Source organism: Macaca thibetana, chromosome 6 (genome assembly GCF_024542745.1).
Source record: "Macaca thibetana thibetana isolate TM-01 chromosome 6, ASM2454274v1, whole genome shotgun sequence".
Taxonomy (NCBI): domain Eukaryota; kingdom Metazoa; phylum Chordata; class Mammalia; order Primates; family Cercopithecidae; genus Macaca; species Macaca thibetana.
In genome coordinates this window covers 49,342,982-49,365,365 of record NC_065583.1, presented here as the reverse complement: position 1 = coordinate 49,365,365, position 22,384 = coordinate 49,342,982, and the positions used below count along the sequence as shown (strand labels likewise).

At 42.5% G+C, this 22,384-nt stretch overlaps 2 protein-coding genes and 1 long non-coding RNA gene across 5 annotated transcripts in view; 2 read left to right on the top strand and 1 right to left on the bottom strand.

Moving 5' to 3' along the window:
- LOC126956020 (uncharacterized) overlaps positions 1-22,384 on the top strand; it is a 297,028-nt gene that overhangs the window by 73,206 nt on the left and 201,438 nt on the right. The window lies entirely within an intron of this gene.
- The window catches only part of SLC22A4 (solute carrier family 22 member 4), a 50,102-nt gene that overhangs the window by 26,919 nt on the left and 799 nt on the right, over positions 1-22,384 (top strand). Inside the window, exons 4-9 of one of the 2 annotated variants that reach the window (XM_050792808.1) lie at positions 1,764-1,935; positions 6,887-7,013; positions 11,146-11,240; positions 14,140-14,321; positions 15,234-15,416; positions 19,205-19,340. In XM_050792808.1, the coding sequence (XP_050648765.1) occupies positions 1,764-1,935; positions 6,887-7,013; positions 11,146-11,240; positions 14,140-14,321; positions 15,234-15,416; positions 19,205-19,340 (895 nt within the window). Of the gene's footprint in view, positions 1-1,763; positions 1,936-6,886; positions 7,014-11,145; positions 11,241-14,139; positions 14,355-15,233; positions 15,417-19,204; positions 19,341-22,384 lie in introns of both variants that reach the window. The other variant, XM_050792807.1, reaches the window with a different exon arrangement.
- The window catches only part of LOC126956045 (uncharacterized), a 34,438-nt gene continuing 26,318 nt past the window's right edge, over positions 14,265-22,384 (bottom strand). For both annotated transcript variants that reach the window (XR_007726220.1, XR_007726221.1), the window contains exon 6: positions 14,265-14,348. This is a non-coding gene — a long non-coding RNA (uncharacterized LOC126956045). The remainder of the gene's footprint in view (positions 14,349-22,384) is intronic.

The window sequence follows — 22,384 nt, the reverse complement described above, 5'->3', positions numbered from 1 at the left end:
ACCAGTGCATAGCAGGAAGGTCATTAATGAGGTCAGAAAAGACCTGGAAATCATACTCATGATCCTCAAAGAAGTCAAGCCCTATCCTTGGAAATGGGTTTATAGGCTGAGCAATGCTCTGGGTGGTTAGGACTATTGTCTCCAACATGGGACGCAGGAGGCACAAAGTACTGGCTGTTTCTGTCAGTCCGGGTTTTTAAATGGCCTCTCAAGAGGGACCCACTAAGGCAGATCTCTCAATTATGAACAGTGAGGGAGAATGAGTGGGGTGGGATGGGAACAGGTAGGTGATAAAATGAGAAACCAGCCAACGTAGTAATTTTGCTGCTTCTCTGGAATGAGCTCTTAATCCCTTTGCCTGTGCCTAGAACATATAAAAATGATTGAGAAAATCTCTCTTGAAAGGCAAGCATGAATGACCTTTGAATTATCTGTTTTGTATCTTCCGGGTCACTACTCTGTAGTGTGGGCAGATCCCCAACAAAAGGCAGAGCCATTGCCATTGGTCAAATCTCCGCCCTAGGTGTAGAGAACCAAGGGCAGACTCTGGAAAGGGCCCGGAGCTCCGTGACAAGAGAAGGAGCTTTGTTCTTGGACTCCCATCTGGTGCCAAGTGATCCACTGTGGCACTGAGCAGAGGCCAACAGTCGCCTGCATGTCCTTTCCCAAAAAGCAGTGCCCGCACCAAGCAGTCATGGGCCTTTCTGCTGTTCAGGGAAAGCTCTGTGGAGTTCAATGAGTGTGTGGCCAGGTCTAGGGCTGCTGCCTGCAGGGGCGGCAGAACAGCTCCTGCTTTTCTTTCCTTGGTCCAAATGGACTGTGTCTGCCTGGGCTGATCTCTGGGCACAGCATGGCTGCAGGGAATTCAGTCCTGGGTGCTGAAGGCCTGTCTGTGCACCTCCAGAGCCAGCTCACTCCAACTGATTTCTCAGGGCTCAGGCATGGGTAAGTGTGTCCTGAGGTCTTGGAAACGGTGAACTCTCCACTGCTTCCTGATGGGCCAATGTCTGTTTATTTACAGTTCAGAACTGTTGGAAAGGCTACACACACCGTGACCCCACATGGCCCCTCAGAAGAACCACTGTTTGTCTCCTGAAACGTTCTCTCTGCTTCTCATGTTGGGGCTCTTATTTTGGAAATGTGGCATTCTCAGAAGGGATTAGCTCTTGGGGCTGGGCATATTTTTATGACATGGAATGGCCTTAAAATAAATTGGCCAGGGATGGTGGCTCACGCCTGTAATCCCAACATTTTGGGAGGCCAAGGCAGGTGGATCACTTGAGGTCAGGAGTTCGAGACCAGCCTGGCCAACATGGCGAAACCCTGTCTCTACCAAAAATACAAAAATTAGCCAGGCCTGGTGGTGTGCGCCTGTAGTCCCAGCTATTCGGAAGGCCGAAGTGGGAAGGTCACTTGAGCTTGGGAGGCAGAGGTTGCAGTGAGCTGAGATCGCGCCACTGCACTGCAGCCCGGGCAACAGAGGGAGATTTTGTCTTATAATAATAATAATAATAATAAATTAAAAATAAATAAATCTATGGCTCCGTTAAAATCTCATGGAAATTCAGCCTTCTATAAGTTGCCAAGTCTTGGATCACTTCCCACCTTCCTCTACCCTGACCATGCCTGCTCTGGGCAACGAGGCAAATACCTTTCCCCTTTTCTAATTGGTGATAGTTTGAATTCTAACTGCCACATAATGATATAAAAAGCAAATATTAAAGTGAGATAATATGCTAATACTCCTCCCTTGTTTTGAACAGGAACAGAAATTCTTGGCAAGTCAGTTCGTATTATATTCTCTACATTAGGAGTGTGCACATTTTTTGCAGTTGGCTATATGCTGCTGCCACTGTTTGCTTACTTCATCAGAGACTGGCGGATGCTGCTGCTGGCGCTGACGGTGCCGGGAGTGCTGTGCGTCCCGCTGTGGTGGTGAGTGTGACTCGTCCCCAGACAGGCCCTCTGCTGCGGGTCAGTACACCTGGAACACACCTGGAGCCTGGTGCTGACCTAGCTTGGGCTTGTATGACCTCCACGGAACTCGCAGAGGCCAGTTTCCAAGCTGGGAGTTTTTGCCTCATTGTGGGTGGGCCTGTGTGCTGGAGTTTGAGTCTCCATTGTCCTAAAAAGCACATTCTCAGGATTCCAATCTCTTCCTTGACACCAGCCACTCTTGTCTGTTGCTACTTATTTGTGGCGCTGGTGGTGTTGGATTTTGTTGTTTTTAACTCTGCCCCCTGCTCTTTCATCACTTTTCTCTCTCTAGAAAAATCTCACTCTATCCTACTAATGTAATTCTTCAAGCTTCCCTACCATATAATGATTAGCATCTATGAAAGGGAAGCCTATTTATTAGCACTTATGGTAGTGTGCCTATTTATCTGCTATGTCTTGAAGAGTGAGAAAATTACTTTTTATTTAATAAATTGTTAGAGAAATGTTCTCTTCTCTCCTCCCACAACCTCCCAACTCAATTTCAACTCAGTATAACACAACAGTTACAGGAATAACAAAGTTTGAAGATTCTGGCCGTAGTCTTACCCAGTATGACTATCTGGCAGATTTTAGGTGAAAGAATAAATTAAAAATCATGGAATAAGGTGTCAGACATACCCTCTCTTTGGGGATTTCCTGTTTCCTTGCTTTTTCATATTTAAGCAAGAGGAAAGGGATTCCTTCCATTGGTGGGTCTGGTTCTGTCTCTCTCTCATTCTCTTTCTCTCTCATTAATTCTTCTTGGTTTGATTTCATTATATCAAAGTCAAATCCTCCAGCACTGACTAGTTTCACTGAACTGCATAACTTCTACCTGCTTACACATAACACCAGCTTCTTTGATCATTTTTCGGAACTCACAATTTAGACTAGACCTCATGGTTGCCCTGTCCTTTGGACACCTCCTGACTGGGAAGCTGTCTAGGCCTTTATCTTACTGCATCTGTTAGGCAGTCATAGAGGTTGACAGGCAGGCCACCTGTCTGACTAGACAGCGCAGTTCAGGTAGGCTCACTCTAAGCCCCTGTATTCTCACGATCGGTAAGAGTGCTGTGATTTACCAGTGTAAATTCTTGGCATGAAGTGTGCAGGTGCAGTTGATAGTTTGTTAAAGGTTAGGAATTATTCTGATTTGCAACACTCCTCTGGAACCCTGTCTGAGGACCAGGAAACCCGGCCTGAGGAGCAGTGAATAAGGGCTGGCCATTATCTACATAGCTGTGCCTCCAAGGAAAGCATCCCAGATTTACAAGAGCAGAGCAATTTTCGGAATGAGAGTAATTATCATCATCATCATCTGTCCCTCTCTCCACAACTCCCTTGCTAACTGAATTTATTGGAAAAGATGTTAGTGACTAGAGGTTCTCTCAAGACACAAGACAAGATTATTCAAAGGTTTTTTTCTGCCTCTTCAGCTGAATGATTTTAATAAACTATGTGCTCTGGCTCTAGTTGTCATTTTGACCTAAGGGACCAGTACTTTCAAAGTGTTATAATTAGCCAGGTATGGTGGTTCACACCTGTAATCCCAGCACTTTGGGAGGCCAAGTTGGGAGGATCACTTTAGCCCAGCAGTTCAAAACCAGCCCGGGCAACATGTCAAAACCCTGTCTGTACTAAAAATAAAAAATTAGCTGGGTGCAGTGGTGAGTGCCTGTAGTCCCAGCTACTTAGGAGGTGGAGGTGGGAGGGTCCCTTGAGCCTGGGAGTTCAAGATTACAGTGAGCTCTATGATCATGCCACTGCACTCCAGCCTGGATAGAATGAGATGCTGTCTCAAAAAAAGTTATAATCAATCTTATTAATGTATGATTCTATCAGAGAGAAAGAGAGACAGAGAGAGAAAGAGAGAGAGAATAACAATGTAAGGCCCCTGATTGGCTGTACAGAGATTAGTAGGGATGGGATTTGCCTCAGGACCATATGTCACAGCGAGGAATGAACAGCTCTGATCCATTAGCCCTCCAGAGTTAGCCTCCAGAGTTTCCAGCGAGAAGGTCCATCCCACAGGGAGCCTGCTCACTCTGCCCTAAGGAGAGCTCTTTCTTCTGTTTCCCAGGGGCCAGTCCATGAGTGCTCCTGGCTGTGGGCATACTGTACCAGGGACAGGACTTGACCCAGATAGAGGCCAGCCCGGGAGCAGCACCGAAAAGCTGAATGCTCCCCCTGAACGTTTATCAGTGGTCTTATCATTTTCCTGTAAAAGAAAATAGCTTTCTTCTGAACATCCCATCCTTGCAGGTGGGGCTTCCCAAAGGGATGCTCATCAGTCTAGTGGTTGGGATATGGGGGGATGCTTAGAGCTGACGTGGACCCTGCCACCTGCTCAGTATGAGACAAGCTCTCCAGCAACACCTCACTCCTGTTTAGTCTGAATTAAATCTACAGAGAGATTATAGTGTGCAACCTCATTTGGCACTCCACTGACTCTTGAAATGATCAGCTAGATTTGAGATTATGTGCACACACACAAAAATATCAAAGCAATTCAAAACTAGAGATACCAGTGGCCCTGAGTACAGTGGGCTAGAAATGGGAGATAAACTTACATAGAGGCATTGCTGGTGGTTTGGGGAACTTTTTATGTCCCAAGTTTCCTTTAAAAGGCTTGGCAGTAAGTGGCCACAGGTGTGAATGGAGTATATGTATAGGGGGTGGGGATGGGGTAGGGAAGCAGGCCATAGATGAAACATGAGGAAAGCTATGCAATTTCTAGCTGATTAAACATTAAGAATCTGAGGCCAGTGATCTGTAGAAAAAAAGGTAGAATATTTCTAAGCATAATCTGGTTGGAGAAAGATACTGGCCCAAAGTAGAAGCATCTATCCATGAGGTATATCGTGGCTGTGTAGTAAGATCTCCAATTCTGCACTAATATAGTAGCCACCAGTCACATGCAGCTATTTAAATTAAAATTAATTAAAAGTAAATAAAATTAGATTTTCGTTTATTCAATCACACTAGCTCAATAGCTACATGTGGTTAGTGGGTGCTGTCTTAGCACAGATACAGAACATTTCAGAAGTTTCTATTGGACAACACAGTTCTAATTACTGGAAGTCGGTGACCTAATATTATTGTAGTTCCTATAGGGACCAACTAAAGGCATATTCTGAAAAATGCAAACTGAGCTCATTTTTCAACTCATGTGCTAGTAAGCTGGAGAGGGGACCTGCTAGTTCGTCATTTGTTTTGCTCTGAGCTTATTCCTAGTGTGGATTTGGGCCAATTAATTATAGAGGACTCTGTGTCTGCTACTTATAATTTGTTTTCTAGGCTAAGTAAGTACAGATGCTCTTCGACTTATAATGGGGTTACATCCCAATAAGCTGATTGTAAATTGAGAATATTCTAGGTCAATACATCTAACCTACTGAGGTAGGAAGCCAGACATGACTCCAGAGCCAGGGCTTGGACACCGGACCAAACTGAGGACCAGCTAAAACAGAGCCAGGGCAGAAGATGCTTTCCATAAGACACGCCCACCAGTGTGCCATGTCAGTGTACTGTTGCCATGACAACACTCAGGCTTTATTGCCCCTTTCCATGGCAATGACCCAATGACCTAAAAATTACTACCCTTTCCCTAGAAATTTCTGCATAAACTGCCCTTTCATCTACATGTAATTAAAAGTAGTTATAAATATGAGTGCAAAACTGTCCTGAGCTGCTACTCTGCCTGTGGGGCAGCCCTGCTCTGCAGGAGCAGTCACTGAGCTGTAACATTGTCTCTTCAATAAAGCTGTTTTCTTCCACCTCCAGTTTGCCCTTGAATTATTTCCTGGGCAAAGCCAAGAACCCTCATGGGCCAAACCCCACTCTGGGGCTTGCCTGCCCTGCATCCCTACCAAATATCATAGCTCAGCCCGACCTACCTTAAACATGCTCAGAACACTAACATTAGCCTACAGTTGGGCAACATTTTCTAACACAAAACCTATTTTATGATTAAGTGTTGAATATTTCATGTAATTTATTAAATACTGTACTGGAAGTGAACAACAGAATGGCTGTATGTATGAGTACTCAAAGTAAGGTTTCTACTCAATGCATATCACTTTTCTCCTATAGTAGAAAAATCGTAAGTTGAACCATCATAAGTTAGGGACCATCTGTACTAACAATAGGTAAGGAAAATGAGAGCTGACAGGAGAATGGCTAAAAGATTTTGAGAAATAAAAATTTAGAAAGAATAGAAGTCCTATTATTTGCAACTGTGTTTGAGCATCAGCTATAAATGGGAATAGACTATGTAATTTAAAACAATAAGCTTTTAGATGTTAACAAAAAGACAACATTGGGGCTCATCTCGCAAAAACTGGTTTGGGCACTCGCTGATCTGGGAATCTGTTGAAAGCCATGGGGACCCCACACAGGCAGGTGTCAGTGCCCTCACCTTCTCTTTTGACTAAAGGAAAAGATCAAGAACACAGATGCCCTGACCATCCTTTTCCCAATAAATTGTGAATGTCACCAGCTGGGACACCAGCAATTCTCCTTAGGATGGACCCACTGCAAAGACAGTCTCTTCTCTAGGGGAACTTACAGTCTAGTAGCTACATTTATTTTATGAGCCACAATGCCTATAAGTTTTGGATGAACTTCTCCAGATGTCCTGGCTCAAACATGCCCATAGTTAATGTCACCCCTTATCGTCTGGTCCTGGTCTCAAGCACAACTGATGATCAGTCTTATAATTTGATCAGAAGTTTGAAACTTGAAGGTGCTTTTATTTATTCCTATGCTCCAATAGAAATCTTATGTGGACTCCCTTTAAAAAGACAAACTAGAATTCTACAAAATTACAACTATCTGGGGAAAACTGAGATTTAATAGTATCCAACCCTGCTGTTGTGAAAAATTATTAAATATTACAAATAAATTATAGGTTCATTCCTGAATCTCCCCGATGGCTGATATCCCAGAGAAGATTTAGAGAGGCTGAAGATATCATCCAAAAAGCTGCAAAAATGAACAACATAGCTGTACCAGCAGTGATATTTGATTCTGTGGAGGTAAGCATTTGCAGATGTTTCCTCTTGAGATCAGCTATGCATTCTTGATTTTATGGAATTTAACTTAATTCAATATTTGTTAAGTGCCCACTATGTACCAGGCATTGCACTATGCCTTAGGAACACAATCATGATTAAATTCTAAGATAAAATCCACCTTAAAGGGCTGTTTATAAGAATTAAATGCAATAATATATGTAAACTGCTTAGCAAATAGCAAGTGTTCATTAAATACTAGTTCCCTTTATTTTGCAAGTTTATCATCAACTTTCTATTGGCATTGCTCCAAACCACTGACACAGCTATGTACTGATGATTTTTAAATGTCCAGATTAAGTGGAAAAAATATGTTTCAGGGTTAGTCCACTCTGGGTTCTCCACTGTACCCTGAATCTTACCACAGACTGCTGAGGAAGCTATGCATGTCTTTAGTCTTGCTCTGTGTCATGTCTAGAACCTTAAGGCCTGAAAGCACACACTTGAAAGGTGGTGACCACAAGGAAAAGCTGATATCCTGTAGAAGCAGCCACATCTCCTGACAGTTCGTGAGGATATGCAGTGTGCCATGCCCTGTGCTGGCTCCTAGAGGAAATAAGAAAAATAAGACACAGCCCCAATTCTAAAGGAACATAGAATGTAACTAAGATGGGCAAGAGGATTAGATAAAAAGATAAAGAATGGCATAAGGGAAGAAAGGGTAAGTATCTAAGAAGAGACACTGTGTGCTAGCAATACAGAGAAAGAGAGCAGGGTGGCCCATGGCTGGAGGCAGGTCCAAGCCAGGGAGGACAGCAGGACTCATTTAAATGAGTGGAGAGGATGGGGCAGGGCATTCCTGGCTAGGAGATAGGTAACAGTCTGCTCAGGACACCTAAAGAAGACTATGGTGGCTTCAGTAGCATTATGCATGCCCTGCACCAAAGCATGTAGTGTGGAAAGCAGAACTCTGTAGAGGACGGTGGGCATGCCACTGCTCACCCTGAGGGCTTCCCCGATCCCTGGCCTTCAGGACCTTTTCCAGAAGCAGATACTCTAGCTATGGCTAGAGGCTTAGAGTGGCCATGAACTCAAGCTCTCAGAAGGCTGCCAGGACAAAACATCCCTTAATCCTTTGCCCTTCAAGTCAAGAAGTCCATTTCAAATCTCAGTCAATTTAAATGGATAAAACAACAACAACAACAACAACAACATTGAGAATGTCTAACACTTCTGCCCTTTGGGACTGTGCTGGGTGTTTATTGGTATTTATCAGCTAGGTGGCCTGATTCCTATCTGTGAAACTTACATTCTAGTTATAGGGATTTACCTACATGGATGAAAGCAATCATAAAATAGATATGAGATACATAGTTATGGACAAATAAGAATATAGTTCAGTGTTAAAACATATGGTTCTGGTAGTGCCTTTATATATATATAGATACACATACACATATATAAATATGTACATATGTGTGTGTGTATGTGTATCTATATACATATATATATACACTTAAAAAAATTTTTGAGTCTCACTGTGTTGCCCAGGCTGGAGTGCAGTAGTGCAATTACAGCTCACTGTAGCCTCAACCTTCTGGGATCAAGCAATCCTCCCACCTCAACCTCCCAAGCTGGGACTATAGGCAATTGCCACCAAACCCAGCTAACTTTTTGTATTTTTTTTGTGGAGACAGGGTTTCACTATGTTGCCCAGGCTGGTCTCAAACTCCTGGGCTCAAGCAATCCTCCTGCCTCCGCCTCCCAAAGTGCTAGGATTACAGATGTGAGCCACCATCCTCAGCCTGACAGTGCCTTCTTTCTTCCTGCCATGATGCACATCTAGCCTGAACTGGACAAACCCAATAAGGGAAAGGGGGCTTGCGCTTTCCTGAGGCCTGGTCATCTCCCCTGCTCACCTCCTGTAGGATCCTCTTTAGGAGGATCTGCAGAGCCCTGTGCCAGCAATTGCACCCTATTTAGAATGATATTGAAGAGCCTACCAAATGCCAGGCACTGTGTTCTGCTCATTTAATGCCCATGCTTTTTTTTTTTTTTTTTTTCCCAAAAAAAGAAACTAAGGCACAGTGAAGTTAAGGAACTTGCCCAGGATCACACAGACGTTAAACTGGGATTTGTGACCTAGTTCTCCCAAGCACCAAAGCACATGCTTTTAACAACTGTGATTTTTCACTTCATGTTAAAGGCAGTAGCATTAACTTCGACAGGAAAAGATATAGAGTAGAGCATTGTCTTAGAAAGCAATCTCAAGCATCCTTGGCTTCAGAAGAAGCACCTTCAACCTGCTCCTGGTACCTGATCCAAAGACATTTTGGTGGCTCCACCCCGGCCAGGGACAACCACTGGATATAAGGATATTCTCGTTCTGAGGTTTCCAATCCTGGCTGCTCATCACAATCACCCAAGTGCTTTAAGAATACAGATTCTCAGGCCTCTGTTTAAAAGAGTCGAAGTAGGCAAGCCCAGGGAGGAACCTGGCAACCTGCATTTGAGAAGGGCCCCGTGGAACCACCAAGTGTTAGCACAGGCCTGGTCCACAGGTCCTGTCTGTGTGCACCACCCCAGAACCCTCCAAGAGGATGTCTAGTTCCCACTAGTTTATGCAGGGGCTTTGCTTTGTTGTAGTACCAGGGTTATTCTGCTGGGGCCCATGTTCTGGGGCTCTACAATCCAAATAGTGCAGTAGAGAAAAGGCAATGTGGCTGTGAGTTGTGTAAGTGTCTGCTCATTACTAGAAAGAAGGACACTCACATTTGGAGAGCACCTGCTGTGAAGGCAGGCCTGGCACTCTCACTTCTTCATAATAGAAATTCCTCCCTCAGTCTCTTACTGCACATGCACTGTAGGGCCACAAAGTCACAAAGTCCTGGTACTTCATCCTTAAGAGATTTCCCCACCTCAGAGCCTAATAATTTTTATGTTAGTTTCAATTCTAATCAGCTTGGTTACCTTGATTCATAACTCATGGCAAGTTAATATCAGCAAATTAAAAGCAAAAGAATAGGCCGGGCGCAGTTGCTCACACCTGTAATCCCAGCACTTTGGGAAGCTGAGGTAGATGGATCACCTAAAGTCAGGAGTTTGAGACCAGCCTGGCCAATATGGCAAAACCTCATCTCTACTAAAAATATAAAAATTAGTCGGGTGTGGTGGTGGGTGCCTGTAATCTCAGCTACTCAGGAGGCTAAGGCAGGAGAATTGCTTGAACCTGGGAGGCGGAGGTTGCAGTGAGCTGAGATCGCGCCACTGCACTCCAACCTGGGCGACAAGAGTGAAACTCCCTCTCAAAAAACAAAGAAGTAAGTAAATAAATAAATATAAATAAAAGTAAAAGAGTATAAGCTCATCAATAGCAGTAAGGATTTGTCACTGACCACTGATGGCTAGCCTCTTTTCCTCAATGATACAGTAATAATAATAATAATAATAGTTTAAATTTATTGGACATTTACCATGGTTCAAGCACTGTGCTAAGCCATATATATATATGGCTCATATATATATATGGATCATATATTACATATATATATATATATATATATATGATCTCATTTAGTCTCTCAACTCCCAATTAATATACCCATTTTATAGAGCAGTAAGCTAAAGACTGAGAGGCAGGAGAATCACTTGAACCTGGGAGGTGGAGGTTGCAGTGAGCTGAGATCACGCCACTGCACTCCAGCCTGGGCCACAGGGCAAGACTCCATCTAAAAAAAACAAATAAGCAAATAAACAGAGAAGTGTAAAAAGCAGACATGGCCTCAAGGAAGGGACTACATGGCCCTACCCTTCAATAGGCAGTCCTGAGGATCACAGATCAGTGTGGTAAAGGACATCCATTCTCTGACTGTCAGTCAGAGAAAGGCTATATTAGACAACAGGCTTTGTATAACAAGACAGGGAAGTGGGTGTTATATATTTAAAAGGCTTCTGTGTAAAATGGTCTGCAAACATTTTAAAGTGTCAGAATAAGCATCATATATGTAGATGCCCTATTGCCTCCAATTCCCAGACTTCTAAGCATAGTCAAGGTGAAGTGAGAGTTGCATGCATAAGTTTTCCCCATGCATCATAGCCAAAGATACTTCCTTACTACCTCTTAATCTTATGGTTATTTGCATTATTTTGCTTACAGGAGCTAAATCCCCTGAAGCAGCAGAAAGCTTTCATTCTGGACCTATTCAGAACTTGGAATATTGCCATAATGACCATTATGTCTTTGCTGCTATGGTAAGTAATAAGTGACCTGGAAATGCAGACATCCGGCACATAAGTATGCAACTGATTTTCTTTAACTCAGAGGAACATTATGGCAACGCCTGGGTTTTCCTGGGAAAAATTAAGAATATAAAGTTCTAAATTATTTTGAAATGCCTCGATTCAGTTCACGGGACTAGATACTGAAAAAATGTCACTGGGTGCAGTGGCTCACGCCTGTAATCCCAGCACTTTGGGAGGCCAAGGTGGGCAGATCACCTGAGGTCAGGAGTTCAAGACCAATCTGGCCAACATGGTGAAACCCTGTCTCTACTAAAAATACAAAAATTAGCTGGGCATGGTGGCGCATACCTGTAATCTCAGCTACTCGGGAGGCTGAGGCAGGAGAATCCCTTGAACCCAGGAGGTGGAGGTTCCAGTGAGCCTAGATCACACTACTGCACTCTAGCCTAGGCAACAGAGCAAGACTCCATCTTAAAAAAAAAAAAAAAAAAAAAAGGCACAGGGTACAGTATTTAAGTCTGCAGTACTGGGGCCCAAAGGGAAAGCATTCCCTTTCCCCATCCTAAAGTTATGGGATTGAGATCATTGATGTCCCTGGGTAAGGGTTCCTCCCCACCAAAAATTATGAGATTAAGACTAATGATGTCCCTGGTGCCTGAGGCAGAGATGCTAATTCAGCTCCTGCTTCCTGAAGCTGACCTGGCAATTGAACAGTGAGGCTAGAATAACCTAGATCCCCATTGCCTGGATTGGAGCCTTGATAAGCTTCTTATACGTGCCAATAGCAAACTAACAAGTGGCTTTCAGGCACAGAAATAGTGAATTGGCTTTATAGATTAGATTTAATAATTTATCTGCCAAGAAAAAAAAGAGAAAGAAAAAAGAAAATTCCTACCCTATGATGGCAGCACACACACGCGCGCACACACACACACACACACACAGACACGCACACACGATGATCGTCAGAACTGGCAGATTTAGGCTGCAGCTAATCTAAGTTTATTTTTAAGGGCCATCTTACTTGGCAATTAGAAGAGATCAATGACAGAGCTTCTGCCTCTGAATTAAGCAAGTCTGTCCTAGGTACACGGCCTTCTTAGTTCTGACATTTCAGCATATATATATATCCCTGATGCAAATGCTCTTGGGCAGTGATGCTACTAAGCTAATAAAAAATTAGTCACTAGTTCTATCTAAGCTGCTCCTATTACTAAATGGGAAAATCACTAAAATCCCTTGAGCAGTAAAGTTTAATTATTTGTTTTGTTTATGAATTAGTCCTTGCATTATCTAATTTGGGTCTAGTATGTGTAAAAAGATCCACCAGTGTTCCTGAAATCATTTTTCAGATATCCTCTGCTTCTCAGTCATGTTAATAATAAACAAATTTCTACACAGGGGCGTCTGCATAGTGCAGTTGTAACAGAAACTCAGGTTCAGTCACTCATAGCTTGCGGCGTCCAATTAACAAGAGCAAGGTCTGATGTAATGAAAGTGACTTTTTATTCCAAATCTAGCTTAGGGAGAAGGGTATCGGCTTCCTGCCTAAAGGGTACCGCTTCTCTTTTTGAAGTGGAAAGCAGGCACTTCTAAAAGGCAGGGGAGGATGCAAGCAGGTGAGGGCTCAGAGGGCTAGCTTGCTGCCTTATCTACTGGGCAGCTGAGCTGGCGCCTTCATGAGCAGAAACAGGTTGTATAGGTGGCCAAAAACTCTAGCAGGCATACTTTAGGTTGGAAATTGACTGATATCGCTTGAGGAAATCTGGGGGGTGAGAGTTCCACTCTGGATCTTCTAAGCACATAGTTAGATGAACTTGCCCTGCAGGGAGTGTCTAGTGAAGAGGAGGTTAAAAGGCTATAATTGCACTTCTAAAGAGGTAAGTAGAAAGTGGGGAAAAGGAGGAAAGAGAAAAGGAGAGAGAAAATAAACTATCCCTTAGAAAAATGGGGGTACTCAGTTTCATAGTTATTTTTTCCACAGAGAAGCTTCTTTTATTAATTGTTATTATTATTATTATTATTATTTTGAGATGGAGTTTAGCTCTGTCGCCCAGGCTGGAGTGCAATGGCGTGATCTCAGCTCACTGCAACCTTCGCCTCCCAAGTTCAAGTTATTCTCCTGTCTCAGCCTCCCAAGTAGCTCGGATTATAGGCACATGCCACCACCACGCCTGGCTAATTTTTGTCTTTTAAGTAGGGACGAAGTTTCACCATGTTGGCCAGGCTGGTCTCAAACTTCTGACCTCAGGTGATTTGCCTGCCTCGGTCTCCCAAAGTGCTGGGATTTCAGGCATGAGCCACCACACACGGCCCACAGAGAAGCTTCTACATGAAAGTTAACTATAATGACAGAATATACAGGCTGCACTCTGTGATAATTTGAAGCATTAGGGGACATTCACTCTTTTCCCTAAAGAGAATCGGAATTTATTCTAAGTGAATCCCACAGTATGACCCTTGTATCTCTTTTTTGTTAAAGACTGAAATCTGGATTTTATGTTCACTGATGTGACTAATATTTTTTCTTCAAATAATAGCTCTAAGAGACTGAGGAGGTACAAACTATTCAGGAAATAGGAAAACTTGAAATCAACTACCTGAGAAAAGTTATTGTTGAATATTGGTATATATAGACTAGCACTATCCAATAGAACCTTCTGCAGTGACAGAAATGTTTCATATCTGTGTTGTTCAATATAGTAGCCACTAGTTACACGTGGCTATTGAGCACTTGAAGTGTGGCTAGCATAACTAAGGAACTGAATTTGTGGTTTTATTTAATTTTAATTTATTTAAATTTAAGTAGCCAACAAGGTTGTGGCTACTTATAGGACAGCAAGATATAGAGAATTTCTTGACCATCATAAAATTTTAGAGCAATTCACAACATCCCTTTTTCTTTCAGGATGCTGACCTCAGTGGGTTACTTTGCTCTGTCTCTGGATACTCCTAATTTACATGGAGATGCCTACCTGAACTGTTTCCTCTCTGCTTTGATTGAAATTCCAGCTTACATTACAGCCTGGCTGCTATTGCGAACCCTGCCCAGGCGTTATATCATAGCTGCAGTACTGTTCTGGGGAGGAGGTGTGCTTCTCTTCATTCAACTGGTACCTGTGGGTAAGAAGTTAACCAAGATGAACAGCTTACCAGAAAAGACCCACATATTGACTAGGCTGCTTCTGAGTCACTGCTCCATGTTTATTCAGCCTTTACATCATAAGCCATTCATAAGTCAATTAGACAGCTGATTGCTCACTACGTATGTTGTTTCCTGTGTTCAAAACAACTACCCCAAACAAAAGAGACAGCCTCAGAGAAGCAGAAAGCACCAAAGAGGAAAAGTAACTCTTCCAGTTATCCCCTTCACAGAAAGACTCACCTAAAATCTCCCTTTAACTCATAGTCATGATTCCTAATTTCTGGCTACTCTCAAACCTTTTCCCTGTGTATATTCAAGTATTACAGTGAGAAGGACATGTCGGTTCCAGGATACATTCAGTGGTTTTCTGGTCTGAATCTTTAAGTAGTTAAATAGCGCACAAAAGGATATATGCTTCCCTTTTCCCCTTGTTTCTGATGTTCTCATAATATTAAAATGTCAATAAATTATTGATAGTAATAGAAATACACATTTCTTAGTAATAAGAAACAGGATAGAAAGGATTGGTCCTCCTCTTTAAAGATAAAACTTAACTATATTAACATGCTAATAGCTTACCCATGAAACTGTTGTAACAAACAAAAGACAAGTCAACAAAGGTCACTGAATGCATTAATGACCTAGAATAACAGTAGAACAAAGTACAAAGCCACCCCTCATGCTCCATCTTTGTCCATGCCCAAATACTAGGACACTGGAAGAGAACATGCTATTTTTGGAATATATTTATGTTAATAAAAATACTCCCACTGAAGCAAAAAAGACAATAAAAACAACTGATACAAGAAAGTATCACTTCTAAAAGCACCCTTGCTTATACTGGGTCTCTTTTCCAGATTATTACTTCTTATCCATTGGTCTGGTCATGCTGGGAAAATTTGGAATCACCTCTGCTTTCTCCATGCTGTATGTCTTCACTGCTGAGCTCTACCCAACCCTGGTCAGGAACATGGCAGTGGGGGTCACATCCATGGCCTCCAGAGTGGGCAGCATCATTGCCCCCTACTTTGTTTACCTCGGTGAGCTGCATCTTGTGCATTTGTTCTTCCTTTAAATTAGTTTTCAATATAAAAGTAAGATTTTCATTGTGAAAATGTCAAATAGCATAGAATGTACTGGAAAAAACGTACAAGTTCACCTCTTCTTTCCCAGGAGGAGCTCTAGAAAGCCAACCACAAACTGTTTGGTGAATAGCGCTACAGACATTTTGTTTTGCACAACACCATGTACGCATGTATGTATATACTCTTTTAAACACACAAGCAGGCCGGGCGTGGTGGCTGATGCATGTAATCCCAGCACTTTGGGAGGCCAAGGTGGGTGGATCACCTGAGGCCAGGAGTTCGAGACCAGTCTGGCCAACATGGTGAAACCCTGTCTCTACTAAAAATACAAAAATTGGCGTGATGGCAGGTGCCTGTAATCCCAGCTACTCTGGAGGCTGAGGCAGGAGAATTGCTTGAACCCGGGAGGCAGAAGCTGCAGTGAGCCAAGATTGCACCATTGCACTCCAACCTGGGCAACAAGAGTGAACCTCTGTCTCAAAATAATAATAATAATAATAAATAAAAACAATAAACACATAAATAACATTATATATGTTGAAACTTTTTAAACTTAACATTGTATCAGAATATCCTTCCAAATGGTTATATATTGCTCCTTTACCTTCTTTTTAAATAGGCACCTCCTTTTAAAAATGTGTATAAGTACATTTTAAAATAAGTATACCTAAGTATAATCTACAGATAGATTCATACAAGTAAAACTCCTGGAGCAAAGAGTGCCATTAAAAAATTATATATATATATATATATATATACACACACACACACACACACACACACGTGTGTACATGATGTGCAAAACAAAATGTCTGTAGAACAACTCACCAAACAGTTCATGTTGGTTTTCTAGGGCTCCTCCTGGGAGAGGAGAGGTGAGTTTGTACTTTTTTCCAGTACATTCTATGCTATTTGACGTTTTCACAATGAAAATCTTACTTTTATACTGAAACACATAATTTATTTAACTAGGCTCCAATGAATGGAGGACATGTAGGTCATTTCCAGGTTTTTGCTATTACAAATAACATTACAACGAACATTCTCCTATGCTCCTACACCCTTTGTGAATTTACTTACATATATTTGGATTTACAGATAGATTCATAGAAGTAAAATTCCTGCAGCAAAGAGTGCAGTTAAAAATTTCATAGAGCCGGGCGCGGTGGCTCAAGCCTGTAATCCCAGCACTTTGGGAGGCCGAGACGGGCGGATCACGAGGTCAGGAGATCGAGACCATCCTGGCTAACACGGTGAAACCCCGTCTCTACTAAAAAAATATAAAAAACTAGCCGGGCGCAGTGGCGGGCGCCTGTAGTCCCAGCTACTCGGGAGGCTGAGGCAGGAGAATGGCGTGAACCCGGGAGGCGGAGCTTGCAGTGAGCTGAGATCCGGCCACTGCACTCCAGCCTGGGCGACAGAGCAAGACTCTGTCTCAAAAAAAAAAAATTTCATAGATATTCCCAAATTGAACTCTACATATTGTACCAAACTATAATTTAATTATTAATAGGTAAGAGTGGTTGTTTTCAATAATCTCACCAACAATAAAGATTACCTAATTCTTTTTTTTTTTTTTTTTTGAGACAGGGTCTCACTCTGAAGTGTAGTGGTGCCATCCTAGATTCCCAGCTCACTGCAGCCTCAATCTCCCAGGCTCAAGAGATCCTCCCACCTCAGCCTCCCAACTAGCTGGGACTATAGGCATGCACACCATCAAGCCCAGCTAATTTTTTTTTTTTTTTCTGGTAGAGACGGGATTTTGCCAGGTTGCTCAGGCTGGTTTTGAACTCCTGGGCTCAAGTGATCCACCCGCCTCAACCTCCCAAAGCGCTGGGATTACAGGCTTGAGCCACAGCACCTGGCCTACCGAATTTTTTAATCATTGGTTATCTGTTATGTGAAAAATGGATATCATTGTTACTTTCATTCCTATTTATTAATTATGAATGAGGTTGAGCATGTTTTTGTGTATTTTTTGGCCATTCTATTTATTTTTCAGTGAACTGACTGCTCATGTTCTTTGCCCTTTTTTTTTTTTGAGACAGAGTCTCATTCTGTCACCCAGGCTGGAATGCAGTGGCACAATCTCGGCTCACTGCAACCTCTGCTGCCCGGGTTCAAGCAATTCTCTTGTCTCAACCTCCTGAATAGCTGGGACTACAGGTGCATGCACTATGCCTGGCTAATTTTTTTTTTTTTTTTTTTTGTATTTTTATTAGAGACGGGGTTTCACCATATTGGTCAGGCTGGTCTCGAACCCCTGACCTCAGGAGATCCACCCACCTTGGCCTCCCAAAGTGCTGGGATTACAGACACAAACCACTGCGCCCAGCCTTCTTTGCCCATTCTTTAATGGTGTATTCATCTTTTTCTCTTTGCAATGGAAGAAATTAGCCCTTTGTATATATGTTGTAAATATTTTTTCTAGTTTACCATTTGTATTTTGACTTTATGATATCTTTGTAATGAAGACAATTTTAGTTTTTATATACTCAAAGGTGTCAATCTGAAATAACACTACACAGGTGTTTCAGTAGCATGTTCAATCTGATGTAGGATCTGACACCCCATGCCTGGTCCTCATTAAGGACTCTAATGGTGAGAAATGCAGACACACCTCATGAATTGGGCAGTTGGTTAACTACTGGTACACATGCACACACACACACACACCTGAGAACATATATGAATTCTCAGGAAAGGTATAATCCAAATCCTTATAGAGAAAGAGAAACATTTTCCTAACTTAAACATATTCTGCACTGTTGCCCTGTGCCACACCTGAGATAGCAGATTATACAGTGCTGTTATTTTTCCCTTTGTCCTTCCCTGTACTTTCATACTATGCTCAGACGGTCCAGTGGCCAGACACTGGTACATAAGATAGAGTCCAAGAGCATTTTACTCCACATAGCTACTCCTGTTAGTGACACAGAGGCCTCAGAGAAGCTGCAATAACAATATTTTCCTTATGTTTTGGGTCAAATGAAATCCATGGGTGTGCTGTTCCTCTGTAAGCTCTGTATGTATACACAGGCAAAGCAAGATGAGAATCTGTTGTTCTCCTGTGTGAGTAAAGCTTCATAAAGAAGAGATTACATATTAACCCAAGACATGTAAGTGCTGCAAAAAGAAGCCAAATCCAGGCACACAGTGCCTTTACAGAATGTGCCTGATACTTATTGTTTACTGATTTAATCTGGCATGAAAATAATACTTAGTTGTTGTTTTTTTGTTTGTTTTGTTTTGTTTTGTTTTGTTTTTTGAGTCTCATAGCTCTGTGGACCTAACTTTCCACTGCAGCCTACTAGTTTGGGCAAAAGCAGAGGTCACACCAGACTTATCATGGCCAAAACCCATCCCTGAAACATCCTGGTTAACCTCCTTCTCCTTGATGTCCTCCTATCCCCCATTTCCAATTACCTCTACCTTAAGAAGGTAACTCTGGTAGGCAAAGAACTCTACCAAAGGAACATCTGTCACATATGACTGAGTAGTAGCTTAGAGGATACCAGTTGACAGGAGAGAATGAAAAGCCTTATGATAATGCAAAAGGATTACAGAAATGCATATTGTCATCTGCCAAAAAGAAACTGATATTTTGCTTACTTTTTTTATCTGAAAATATTCAGATTTAAATCCATTCTCTTATACTGTTCACCACCTTCACAAAATGATGCTCAAGAGTACCCAGAGAGTCCTTGTATCTGACTGATGTTCTTATGTCCTGTGCTTTATAGGTGCTTACAACAGAATGCTGCCCTACATCGTCATGGGTAGTCTGACTGTCCTGATTGGAATTCTCACCCTTTTTTTCCCTGAAAGTTTAGGAATGACTCTTCCCGAAACCTTAGAGCAGATGCAGAAAGTGAAATGGTAAGTAGAACTTTTAACAAAATGATACCGAAATGCCTTAGGGAGAATATGCATGGAAGAATAGCTAGGAAGGTTCTAAAAGAGAAGAGTAATAAGCAGAGACTAGCTCTATTAGATAATAAAGCATATTGCTGACTGGGCACAGTGGCTCACACCTGTAATCCCAGCACTTTGGGAGGCAGAGTCAGGTGGATCACCTGAGGTCAGGAGTTTGAGACCAGCCTGGCCAACATAGTGCAACCTCGTCTCTAATAAAAATACAAAAAATTAGCCGGGTGCGGTGGCAGTCACATGTAATCCCAGCTACTCAGGACGCTGAGGCAGGAGAACTGCTTGAACCCAGGAGGCAGAGGTTGCAGTGAGCTGAGATCACACCACTGCACTCCAGCCTGGGCAACAAGAGCGAAACTCCATCTCAAATAATAATAATAATAATAATAATAATAATAGGCCGGGCACGGTGGCACATGCCTGTAATCCCAACACTTTGGGAGGCCGAGGTGGGCTGGTCATGAGGTCAAGAGATCGAGACCATCCTGGCCAACATGGTGAAACCCTGTCTCTGAAATACAAAAATTAGCTGGGCGTGGTGGTGCATGCCTGTAGTCCCAGCTACTCATGAGGCTGAGGCAGGAGAATTGCTTGAACCCAGGAGGTGGAGGTTGCAGTGAGCCAAGATCGTGCCACTGCACACCAGACTGGGCAACAGAGCGAGACTCTGTCTCAAAAATAATAATAATGATAAAGCATATTGTTGAGCAATAGTAACTAAAACAGTGTGATAATGGTATAGGACTAGAAACCAGTGGAATGGGACAGAGTTCAGGATAAAACCTAAGAAAATAAAAAATTCACTATGTAATAAAAAGTAGCAAAGTCAAGGGGGAATAATTATTCAGTAAGAGGTATTAGAACATTCAGCTAGACATTCTGAATAAATTAAAAAGTTGGATCTTAAAAAAATGCATTGGCTGGGCACAGTGGCTCATACCTGTAATCCCAGCACTTAGGGAGATTGAGGCAGGCAGATTGCTTGAGGTCAGGAGTTCAAGACCAGCCTGGCCAACATGATGAAACCCCATCTCTACCAAAAATACAAAAATTAGCCAGGCGTGGTGGTGCACCCCTGTAATCCCAGCTACTTGGGAGGCTGAGGCAGGAGAATCGCTTGAACCAGGGTGACAGAGGTTGCAGTGAGCCAAGATTGTGCCACTGCATTCCAGTCTGGGTGACAGAGCAAGACTCTGTCTCCAAAAAAAAAAAAGCATCAAGATAAAATCCAGACAGTTAAAAAATTTAGGCCTAAAAATGTAAAATCATAAATGTACCAGGAGGAAACTAACATTTTTATAACCTTAGAGAAGATCTTACCGAGCATAACATAAAATCAAAGAACCATAAAGGAACAGATTGATATATCTGATTGTACATTTTTAAAATTATTGGCAAGGCAAAAGGAAACCACCCACAAAGGCAAAAGTCAATAAGCCAGGAGAAAATATTTGCTACACAAAATCTAGATGTAAGGCTAATATACCTAATATACAAAAAGCTCATAGCAATCAGTGAGAAAAAGACAAACAGTTCAGTAGGAAAACCAGCAAAGGATAAGAACAGATAGTTTAGAGAAGAAGTCACTTCAGGGTCCAATATACACATGAAAAAAGTTGTTTGTCCACATTAATAAGGAAATGCAAAAATAAAACAATTCAACCTCATTTTTTTGGCTTATGAGATTGTGCAAGGGTTTTTCTTCTTGACACGAACCAATTCTGACACCTATTGAGTGTCCTATAATTCAGTTCAATGTTGACAATACCTGAAGTTAGCATCAGAATCCATAGGTGTAAAGACTCAGTCCCACAATACTGCCTCGCTTCACTCGCCACTCGCAAGTGTCAGATCCCCAGGTTACCCACATTTCTCTCTGACTTTCCTACCAAATCTGGGGTTCCAAACAAATCCCCTCCTCGGGTTTATTTGCTAGAATGACTCACAGCACTCAGAACACTGACCACTTTATAAGAAACACTGGTTTCTTTATTTTTATTTTTATTTATTTATTTATTTATTTATTTTTTGAGACGGAGTCTCGCTCTCTCTCCCAGGCTGGAGTGCAGTGGCCGATCTCAGCTCACTGCAAGCTCCGCCTCCCGGGTTTACGCCATTCTCCTGCCTCAGCCTCCCAAGTAGCTGGGACTACTGGCGCCCGCCACTGCGCCCGGCTAGTTTTTTGTATTTTTTAGTAGAGACGGGGTTTCACCGCGTTAGCCAGGATGGTCTCGATCTCCTGACCTCGTGATCCGCCCGTCTCAGCCTCCCAAAGTGCTGGGATTACAGGCTTGAGCCACCGCGCCCGGCCTGAAACACTGGTTTCTTATAAAGGATACAAATGAACAGCCAGATGAAGAGGTACATGTGGAGAGGTCTGGAAAGGTCCTGAGTGCAGAGGTTCTGTCCCTGTGGAGTTAAATAAGGTGCACTGCCCTCCTGGCACATGGATGTGGTCACCAACTCGGAAGCTCTCCAAACCCCATCATTTAGAGGTTTTCATGGAGGTTTAGTCACATTGGCATGATGGATTAAGTCTATCCCCAGCCTCCTCTCCCCAGAGTTTCCAGGTTTCTAATCAAGGCTTGGTCTTCTGGTGACCAGCCCCCACCCTGAAGCTATCTAAGGGCCCTGCCAGAGTTGCCTCATTAGAACAACAGAAGCTCTTATCACGCCCTGTCACTCCGGAAATTATAAGAGATTTAGGATCTCCGTTTCAGGAACCAGGGACAAAGACCAGTATCTTTTTATGACACCACAGCCAACATTTAAAAGATTAGTAGTATTTAGGAGAAGTTTAGAGTTTTGAGTAACACTGCCTGGCTTTAAATCCCAAATCTACTGCAAACATTTGGGCATATCACTTAATATTCACTAAGCCTCAGTATTCCCATCTGCTATATGGGATATTTCATATGGCTATTTTGAGGTGACAAAACATAAAGTGTTCTCAGTGCCTGGCCTTGATAAAGGTAACTCTGCATGTGAATTAA